This window comes from Thunnus thynnus, chromosome 3, assembly GCF_963924715.1.
Source record: "Thunnus thynnus chromosome 3, fThuThy2.1, whole genome shotgun sequence".
Taxonomy (NCBI): Eukaryota; Metazoa; Chordata; class Actinopteri; order Scombriformes; family Scombridae; genus Thunnus; species Thunnus thynnus.
In genome coordinates, this window is record NC_089519.1 from 8,285,709 (window position 1) to 8,296,790 (window position 11,082).

The 11,082-nt window shown below is 37.2% G+C and overlaps 1 protein-coding gene across 1 annotated transcript; it reads left to right on the forward strand.

The window, feature by feature from the left end:
- Window positions 1–1,517: 1,517 nt before the first annotated feature.
- LOC137180539 (deoxycytidylate deaminase-like) lies at window positions 1,518–10,736 on the forward strand. The gene is made up of 6 exons (XM_067585931.1): window positions 1,518–2,292; window positions 3,087–3,168; window positions 5,306–5,435; window positions 6,688–6,804; window positions 8,541–8,637; window positions 9,560–10,736. Exons 1-6 carry the CDS (start codon window positions 2,249–2,251, stop codon window positions 9,615–9,617), a joined length of 528 nt encoding a protein of 175 aa, XP_067442032.1. The 5' UTR covers window positions 1,518–2,248; the 3' UTR covers window positions 9,618–10,736.
- The last annotated feature ends 346 nt before the right edge of the window (window positions 10,737–11,082 follow it).

The window sequence follows — 11,082 nt, forward strand, 5'->3', positions numbered from 1 at the left end:
CACATGGAGTGATGCATCATCATGTTTAGAAATAATTCCATCCAAAGTCTGACTAAAACTGAAACTAAAGCAGAGTATTTTGCAGACGTTTTGCAGAAAAAGCTACTTTCCACCGCAGAACATTTGTTTGTAAATTCACATTCACTTTGACATTGTGAGGAAAAACTCCACTTTGTCTGTCTGTCTCTCTCACAACGGTTTGGACTGAACCAACTCAAAGGGTGGTCCGAAAACATCAGATTTTTTTATTGTTTTTGTCAGTTGCTGAAAATAGAAAAATGATCATTGATATAAGCTGCTTAAATAAAATCACCTGATTGCAGGGACTGTATGATGAAGTTTATTTTTAAAAAGACAAAAAGTGAGGTAGCAAAACCATAACTTTGCTCCCCCTAATTAAATAATAGGGACACATTTGCTCCACTTGCTCCATTGCTCAGGTGCCTATGTGCACAGCCATTTTCAGATCTCGACAGGAACAATGCGCTGTACCAGCTCAGAATCCAGCATGATGTTATGGTGCAGTTCCATACCCTGCATCAATACAAAATCCCCTGTTTCTGAGAAATGGGTGTTTAACACCCGTGTCACCCATCTACTTAATCGGTACACACTCCTCACTACCAACCAAGTACACAGAAGCATCAGCGATGAACAGCTCAAAACCAGAGCCAGTTTTGGGAATCAGGCCAGAATCAGAACCTTTACTTAAATCCACACACAATGGTCACTACTCCAAAACTGTAGAGCATAGCATAGCTGGAGCATACGAAGGCAATGGTGAATGACGAATAGCTGTTGACTTCAACAGCGGACACTTGTCCTTCCAATGACCCTCCCCATGGAAGTAACTACACACTCTGGCACCCTCAGGCCGCCCTGTAAATGCAGGCTTACGCAAAGAGCCAGGTGAAAATTTTGCACCACCACGGGAGTTACCACAATTATCTTCACCAATTCTCCAATCACCCCAAATTCACGTCTCTGAAAAACGACCCTATGCGTCAACAAAAAATCTGCCAATTCAGCTGCTTTAAGCATGCTGGAGGGTTTCTGCTCATTATATATATTTTTATAGAAGTATTGAGCATTGATTAATAGCATTTTTAAACACAATCAGCTCACAAAGATTGTCGAAAGTATCAACTTTTGCAGCTAAGCACCAGTGGTGAAAATTGGATGCCAGACAAACTCCACATTGGTTCGTCTATCACCTTTGGCCTAGCTAAGTGCAACGCCATGTGCCAATTCCTACCTGAGGCAACAAACAAACTTTTTAACAAACAACCTGGCTCAAATGGCCATAACAAAAGTGGCCATAACATGTTTCTCCCCATTAAATGGGTTTTTTGGGAGGTTTTCCTTTTTCGAATTGAGGATCTCCATTTCCAGAAGAAAAAGGAGATACTGGAGGAAAGTAACATAACAAGTTTCTAGTCAGTTTTGAGATCAGTGAGAGTCTGAGCTGTCACATAAACACACATGGTAGCTAGGAAGCTACTGCTAACTTCTGAATGACTAATAGAACTGGATCAAAGTTTCATTTCTTTTTTTTTTAGAAGTTTAGAAACAGGGTGTAGTTTATTCTGTGAGTAAATGAGTCAGATGATGTGCTAGGTTTTTACATGGTTTGGTTGATTGGTTGGATGTTGTAAATTGGACCATAGTATGCCAATCTGCATTGTCACTTGAAGGTCATAAATTCCACTTCCATAATGACATAACTGAAAGAAATCATGCACACATCCTCACACATGTTCAGTGGGGTCCAAAAGTCTGAGACCACTTTCCCATTTGGGAAACTCAAAATCTTATAGACCCTTATTTGAGCCCATATATCACTTGCCCCACTGGAAGGAGACGTTCACATAGTGGGCAGTGAAGGATCGAAGTCTGGAACTCTTTCCTATCAGTTAACATGCAGGATCACAAATAGCATCTCAGACTGATGGTGACGAGTCTATGTGTGATTATACCCAAACAGACATCGGCAGGATCTGTCTCAGAATAATCAGATATTCTCTTTCACACAGGAACATATTGTTAAGATACGCAAATATGGTCTCTATGGCTACAGCTACCACACCTTAATGATGACGTAGTGTGTGTCCAATAGACTGTGTATAAATATGATTTGTCCTATTTGTCTACAACCGCTGACACTGTCATACAGCACAGCATTGCAGCATCTAATAAAAAGCAGAAAAAACTTCAAGTCACTCTGGGATTTGACTTGATTCTACAAGATATGGAAAGAAACAGTCAGCAGCTGCAGTCTGGTCCTTCACATGGGTAACTAGTCTTAACTTTTTGTCTATTGCACTCATTATACCTTCACCCTAGCCTCAGTTTGTGTCTCTTATTTATTATAATTATTACAGTCAACATGAGAGGCACAAATTAAGAGGTTACATTGTCTTCATTTCAGTCTTGTATTTCTCAGATTTAAAGCGTCTTTCTAAAAGAATCTGTTCCTTTTATCACTCTTTCATCCTGTTAGTTACATTTGCTATTAAGCCATAAATAAAAGTGTTCACTCTGCGCAGTCCCCTCATGTCTGACTGACCGTAAGTTAGATTAATGACACTAGTAAGTGTTTCTTTGTATATGTGACATTTTCAGCACATTTTCTGTTTTTGAACAAAAAAGCAAGCCCATTGTGGGTGTTGATGCTGAAACATCAATTAATCAATTAGTTTGTTGAGAAATTTCACTGATGACAATCCAGTAATTGGCAACTCAGCCATTTGACCATCATTCAACTAAGTTACACTTTTTTAGATTGATTTCTTTTTCTATTTTCTGTTTGCACCTCTATATGTAGCCCTAAATTCATTGTCTTAGTTCATATATTTGCACCTACAACATATAGTTTCATTGTCCAGAGATCTAAAGTAATGATGTTTTAGCATCTTCTCAAAATGTTCCTCCTCACATAAGCTAATACAAGGGAGGGAATGACTGCACTGAAATTAGCTGTGATTTCAGTAAATGGAAAGCCTCTTACGTCAAAATGGTTTAAGAGATTGATTTTCTCCAGATCACAAAACTTAACATCCTCTCTTTGTCTCTTTTTTCTATGGCAGCGCAGAAATCCTGGACTGTTCTGACTACTTCATGGCTGTAGCTGCCCTGACAGCTAAGAGGAGCAAAGACCCAAGCACAAAGGTGTGTGTTCACATATATTAGCCAATCTCGAGTAAAATGTGATTAAAATTACTCTAAAAGTTGACACCTTGACTCTCCAAAAACTTGAAAGGAATTTTTCCAGGAAATTTGTTACATGAATGACTGATAGAACTGATCAGCCAGCTTTTATTGGCAGTAATTGGCAGTAATTGGAAAACATCATTTGTACAAATCACTGTTAAAAAATAATGATGTGTTGTGATGTGACAAGGCTATGGTTAAAGTCTAGTTAGGATTAGGCACAAAAACCAAAGAAAGATCATAGTTTGCATTAAAATGATCACTTTGTTAAGGTTAGAGAAACATGTGGTGTGGGTTAGAGTTACTACTTCCTTAAAGTTAAGTTACCTTCGTTGTCATGGCTACAGTATTAACCACAGGGTTAAGAAATGATTTCTCAACTTACATATATGTCATCTGAATTGTGCCATGGAACTACAAGTTGTTTTTGGGTGCCTGACATTACAACCATTTCTCTTGGGAGGACAACAGGGCAAAATAACGTAGCCATATATCCTCCCAAGTTCCAACTCGGAAATTGAGCTACAGGCATTAGCAATGAATACACTGAGTGCATTTCAGTCATGTGCATAACAAAAACAAAAGAGTGTGACTGAAATACCAAAAAGTGTTTAAAAAGTTAAGATATCACTTGGCTAAAGTGGAAAAATAGCTGTATCAATAAAATCAAAATGCAAAGGGAAGTGTAATGAAAACAGACTAGGTGAATGAATCATGACATAGCCTACATGGAGATGTGACAGTAGCGACAGACCAACACAAGTGGAGTAATGTTCACCAAATTACTACGTGAAACAAACAGAAATGTCATATTTCTGTTAATGATGTGAGTGTGTGAGAAGGAATAAATCAGTTCGACACAAAAAACAGAGATGGTGAACTAGCGGTTAGCATGGCTACCGTTAGCATACAGCTTCAGAGACTCATAGTTGAGCACAATCCCAATGACACTAGAATATCAAGCAAACACTCACCAAACATATGCAGACAAGGTGACAGGCAACAATTCAATAAGAACACAGTAAACCCATGTTTAACCTTACGTTTACACAACTTTTGCCCATACAACAAAACCTCATTTCCATCACGTTTTCAATATAGGTAGGCCTAAGTCTTACTTTCTTATGCTGATTTTCTAGAAATTCTGTTCAAATTTGCACCACATTCAGATGGAAACCTGACTGCTGATTAAGAGACAAGAGGGGAACATTCATACCTGTTTGCCCTGTTTGGTCAGACGATGAACACAAAAGGAGGGACAGGGGAATATACTATGCTTTATACTTAAATAAAGGGATAACATTAACTGTATAGTGTAGAAATTGTAGATTAATCCAGTTTTACTTTTCGTTGTGTAATTTAAAAAAGGAGAGTATATATTGAATAACACATGTAAAGATATTAATAAAGTTCTGAGCTCCCCCATGAATCCTGATGAGTTGGTTTACACCACTCCACAATTAAATAATTTTTGGGAAGCACAGCTCAACCTACTCATCTGAAAGATGTGTCTGAGTCGACAAAATTATGATTTGGGTACAGCCCTCTTTTTTCCCCCAATTAATTAGCAATTCCCCTGTTATTCATTTTGAATTTGTGAGACATTTGTGATTTAGGAGACACAGGCGGGTATTAGAACTCAACACAATCAACCACATATATATCCATTATGTATATATGGATTCTGTTGGACATTTATATCATATGTAAGTGAATTTTTTTAAATTTTCAGTGTTTCGAATGAGAGAACCTTTGTACAATAATTTTAACGTATAGTTTCCTTGAGGTTCTAAAGCATCCAAAGTTAAAGTTAAATCACAGAGAACAAACTTTGGGATGATAAGTCTGATCATTGGGGGAGTGGGAAGGGGAGAAGCTCTTAAAATAGACCTTATTGAGTAGGTGAATGTTTCTACAGAAAGCCAAACTCAAACACATTTAGAAATGAACAAAGCTGAGCACTCTCACAGAGATCCACACACAAAGAGGTTGAGAGTGTGTTTAATCATACTGAAATTAAAGGACTGTTATGTATCATCTTTGATCATATGAAGACAAAATGGACTAAACAGTGTAATATCTCTCTATGTTTCAGGTGGGGGCCTGTATCGTGAACCAGGAGAATAAGATAGTCAGTACTGGTCACAATACAATGCCCAATGGCTGCGATGACAAGCTACCATGGGCACGAGAAGGAGACAAACTGAAGACTAAGTACCCTTATGGTTAGAATACACACTCCTTAGTTTTTAATTCTTAAATACACACATTGTTTTTTTTAATTATTTTTATACACAGATCAGAATAATCAGCAGCAGGTCTCTGAAAGCAAACCAGCTCTATCTCTACTCAGACTCTTGTTCTGGGCCTGATTACAGTTATTTTGGATAGTCTGAAATAATACTGGTTTTATTTTTATCTGCAATCAAAGTGTTGGGTTTTATTAATTCAAAGGAAATGTGTGTGATTAATCAGAATCAGCTTTATTGTCATTGTTAAAGACAATAAAATTATAGATGTAAGTAAATCAAGGTTTATTTATATAGCACTTTTCAGAACAAAACTTACAAGGTGCCTCACATTAAAAGCATTAAATATCAAACAAGAATGATAATAATGACAAAAAAAAAGTGTCAGCAAAGGCTGTAAATTAAAAGTTGTTCATACGTCAGTGCTGAGTACTGTTCATTGTCTCAGAGCTATAACTCAAAGGCAATACCACTGTTTCACCTGCAGAGTGAGATAGAGGGTAAATAATGAATCTCCATCTTTATTAATAAGATGCTTCAGATCAGGCTTTAGAGTCATTTACTTGAAACATAGTCAGACCCTCACATACACATGTAAGGGAAGAAATTTCTTCAGTTTCTTCACAAAATATTCTCAGTTTCTTCACAAAATATTTCTGCATAATAACTGATTCCTAAAGACAACACATAAAGATCAAAACCCTGATAGTGACCTAAAAGGGTTCATCCTTTGGAGAGCAAGAATGTGCTGTGACATTTCATGCCTCATTTCAATTTGTCCAGCAGACAAAGTATTATGGCCATTTTTAAGGAAAAAATTAGATTTTGAGAAAAAAACTGAAATATTTTAAGAAAAATGTAATTGTAATTTTGATCAATAATTTAATTTAATTAGTTTTTTTTCAAAATCACTCTATGAAAAAAAATCTGAATATTACAGGAATAAAGTTGTAATTTTATGGAAAATAATATTTCAAGATTAAACAAATATTTCTAATTAAAAATATTTTTACATTTAACACTTCTTTTTACTTATCAGTGAACATACTATACTATACATACTATTACTTCAGGTCAAACCCGTTATCCTGATTCAGCAGTAACAAATACATCACACCGGTCATGTACAAAAGCCTGAGTTTGACGCACAAACGCACACACATGTGATCCAGATTGCCATGACAGCACTGAAGGTGATGTCTTGTATTGACTCGGCTCTATCCCACAGTGTGCCATGCAGAGCTGAACGCATTTATGAACAAGACCAGTGCTGATGTGAGGGGCTGCACCATCTATGTGACTCTGTTCCCCTGCAACGAGTGTACCAAGCTCATCATCCAGGGAGGTGGGTACTGACAACACACACACACACACACACACACACTCTCAGGGCAGTAAGTAGGTTCTACTTATGGATTGTCCTCTGCTTTACATTTGAGTCTAAAGGGGATGAGGAAGGACAGAAAGGGAAGGAGTTATATGTCATACAATTCCTTAGAAGTACTGTATATACTTCATGTGCGTTCTAGGAATATGACATTTTTTACCAGCTGCTCAACTGAAGCAAATTTGTCAAAATAAACTATCTATAATTTTGTCATCCTGATTTTAGTCTATTCTGTACACAAGACACCTGTTGCTTAAGGTTTCTTCCATTTCTCCCTGTTAAATGGCTTGTTTTTGATTTGAGGTGATCCTACATTTTGACCATGTACCAAAGGCCTTATCACAGGCCACAGCTGATGAAGCAAACATGTAGTGTCTATCATAATAATGACAACAGTGAAACTGATTCAGTGGTAGTTTCGCTGTACTGTAGTTGACCATGAAGGAGCAGTGACAAGGGGCATGTTTTGTATTTAACAATGCTCTAAGTGAGCAGTTCAATAATAATACAGGAAGTTTGGAAGTGTCATGCCGCCCATTTCATAGGGTCTCTATAGTATACTTTGTTTAACCCAAGGATGTTTCTTGTTCCAAATAAAGTATTAAGTCTGGCTGTTTAAATAATTAAAATGAATTAAGGAAATATATCCAATAAACTGTCTTTATCTTTTGGCTACTAGAGATCCAGATCTTAAGTATTAAAGCTTTTCAGACTCATTTTAAAGGGGGCTGAAGTAGGGAGTCCTTTTGTCATATCTTTGATTGGCATTAGTTCACTTTTTTGAGGATTAATTTTGTAGCTTCATATTTTACCAAACCCAAAGTCAAGTTTTGGAAGATGTAATAAGGGGACAGATACATAACAACACATCATCTGCATAAAGTGACACCTTATGGTCTAGGCCCCAGTGGTGAATTCCTCTGATGCAAACATTTTCCTTCAGAGCAATAACTAATGGCTAAATTGCCACATCAAAAAGAAGGTTTGGAGGGTTTAAAAAAGAAAATCCCATTTCACCAAGTCAAACACCTTTTCTACATCATGCAAGACAATTATCTCTGAGGTATCAGATGAAGATGGACTATAGATTATATTATTTCACAGTTCACAGTTCGTAGTCCACTATTTCTTTAATATCTAATGTTAAAGACAGAGTGTCTGTTCTGAATGAAACCCTTTTGATTAGGTGAAATAATAAATGGTAGAATCTTCTCCAGATGACGAGTGAGAGCTTTTTCAAGAATTTTAGCATTTGTATGAAAGAAAATCAAGAATTCTGCACACTGTCCATCACTTGAACTCACTTTTTTAACACAATATTTAGGTCCTCAAACCTTCGTCAGGAAAATTTGCACGGACAAACAATGAATTTTGGCTCAAGGTCAGAGGACTGAAATGAAAAATGTTGACTGAAAGTGTCCACAAAAGACCAGCGTGAATGAGGTCATTGCAGCTGTACGCTGTAAGTTGTAAAAATAAGAAGCTTTAAATCAGCTTTTTTGTCACAATATAATTTAACTGCTTATGTCAACTGAATATGATGTCCTCATTTCATCTCTCCTCTGTCCTTTGTCCTCTCTCGTCCTGCTTTCATTCGTCATACACTTCCCCAAGAAGACAATAATAACAGTCTTTATTTTGCACTTCTACCTACCCTCTGCATCCCTTCATAATCCCTCCCTCTCTTTGTCCAGGTATCGAGAAGGTGGTCTATCTTTCTGATAAGTATCATGACGACAAGATGACAGTCGCTTCCAGGAAGATGCTTGACTTGGCCAAAATACAATACAAGTGGGTAACAAACTTTCTCTGTCACACATGCCAAAATAGATCAGTTTTTTTGAGGCCTTAATGGAAAATGTCACCTTCTAATATGTTGACACCATTATCTCATTGATTTGAAGTGTCCAGTGTGGTTTATGAGACATTGGGCCTCAAGCAAGAAGCATTCGTACAAATAGATTTGTTCTTTAATAGCTCATATGAGTAATTTAAGAGACTTTGTAACATTCACCCATTTTCTCCTTCTTACTTACTCCATGGGGCAAAAAACACTGATTTGACCTGAAATCATGAGGCCTTTGTCAGAATGAATTTGGAGTTTAATTGTGATGCCAAAATTAACTAAAATAAAATGCATAACGAAAACAAAACCTTGCTAATTTTTTTTTAATTTAATTTTTAAAGTTTGCTAATTTACTGACAGGTTTTTTCGATGTGATGATTTTTATGTGAGCGGTAGTTGTTTACTGTTTGGTAACATTTTAGTGAATTAATCATGTCAAAGTGGAACACACAGCCTTACATGGCAATTTTAGAGGCGGTGATCACGTTGATGAAATGTCAGAAACACATGTCATGGGTGAGATTCATCCGGCTGAAACAAGCGATTTAGGACACGTCTGTGAATCTGTTGATTCACGTACAAGTGTACCTGAAAGAAACAAGAGATTTAGGAGAAGAATAAGAAATGATCTTGCATGAAGCTTACTTTGTGATGATATTGTAATGAACATATTTTATTATTCTAATGTGTCCTCAATGTTCACCCCTCTGCATTTAATTTGATATAATGACTTGAAAAGACAATGAAAATGTGACTTTCACCCTCATTCATTTTTTTATTTGGTGTTTTCCGTGTGTGTCCTCATATCTGTGTGTCCCTGACTTATGTGTATATTGTGTTTTTCTTCCTCTTTGTGTGTTTTGACAGGCAATTCAACCCCAGAGGGACTGGCATCATTGATGTTGATATCAGTGAGACCGACTGAAAATGCAAAGGAAGTGGGGAGGCAGAGGGAGACTGACAAGATAGAAAGAGACTTTGATGCCTCTTTTCTTGTCTTCTTGCCCCCTGCTTTGTCCAAAGGAAAATTTGAGGAACCTCGACTTTGGCGTCTTTTGATATTTTGATTAACCAGATATTCATAATAGTTTAATCTGAGGCTTCGCCCAATGTGGCAGACTGTGGTGGAAGGTCTTTCTATGCTTCTTTCACTTTATTTTATTTTAAAACTTCTTTGGGTTCAGGAATATGAAAGAATTATGCATACACTGTCTTGAGTGTTTGATTTTAAGATCTTTTGTGATGTCAATTAGATCTTCTCATATCTGTCTGCAAAGGGGAAAAACCTGACTTTCTTTTGAGCTGTGAATGTGCGTACCAAACGACCCATCAGTGATCCTCATTGTTTGGGGAACCACTTTGTTTTGGCTCTAAATGATTTAACTTGACGTGTTTGAAATTAGAGGTAGATTTAAATGCATGTTGATGAAATGATAGTGGCTTGAAAAATAATAAAAATTGAAGATAAAGTTAAGTGTAGTTTGACAGATATGCAAATTCACATGTGATGCTTTAGCCACTTTCCATTAAAATAACTGCCAACACTGCTCTGATCAGTTATGGGTTTCAGGGGACACAATATTTATATATGTGTACCAGTACACTGCAGAATATGGCTTGACTCCCTCAGGTGACACATAAGTGACGTCATCAGTAACAAATACCGAATATGTTTTAAAAACTCTTTATGAGAATGACTGGCAGCGGCTGGATCCGAAGACTACAGATTAGAATCTTTACATATCACACACATATGATTTTATCTGCTGCTCGTCAACACTAACTGACCCAGACTGCGACAGACTGGCTCCAACTCTCATCTTCTCATCAGCCATCACACCCAAGTCAAATTCGTCTCAGCAGTCACACTGTGTGTTCCTGACTTAAACTGAAAACAGTTTATCTTTTCTCTGTCATACTGTCTATCATGATGTTAACAACGAGTGGGAAAAACATCTCAATTCTGTAAATGCATACCATCATTCCTTCAACCATGTCAGCTATCAGTGCAGTTGGAGTCAATAAAATTTTGGGACCACATGAACTAGTCCACTGTGTTCCTTATTCTTGAAAATGTGTTGTAGGGGTTACACTCACACAATTCACAAGATGAATATGTTCAGTTTGTCATTTATGTTAGAATTGTGTATTAGGAGCTATTTGTTAGGTAGCTCTCATACACTGCTTAACAGGTTTAAATGAAATTTGGTGAAGTTCAGCTTCACCATGTGGCCATTTGTAAAAGAAATGAAACAGCCTCCATCATCTGTAGCTTCCCCCAAGGAACGGTCCCCTAGAGACCGGTCTGGTGGAGGCAAAGCATGGGCTCCCCGACGGGCAGGCATCTTAGCTGGCTGGTCAGGATGACACCGATGAAAATCAGCAATGAG

Coding starts and splice junctions, on each gene's coding strand:
- LOC137180539 (XM_067585931.1), top strand. CDS start 2,249: ATGGAAAGAAACAGTCAGCAGCTGCAGTCTGGTCCTTCACATGG. Junction 5,436..6,687: donor GAAGACTAAGTACCCTTATG/GTTAGAATACAC, acceptor TCTATCCCACAG/TGTGCCATGCAGAGCTGAAC. Junction 8,638..9,559: donor TTGGCCAAAATACAATACAA/GTGGGTAACAAA, acceptor GTGTTTTGACAG/GCAATTCAACCCCAGAGGGA.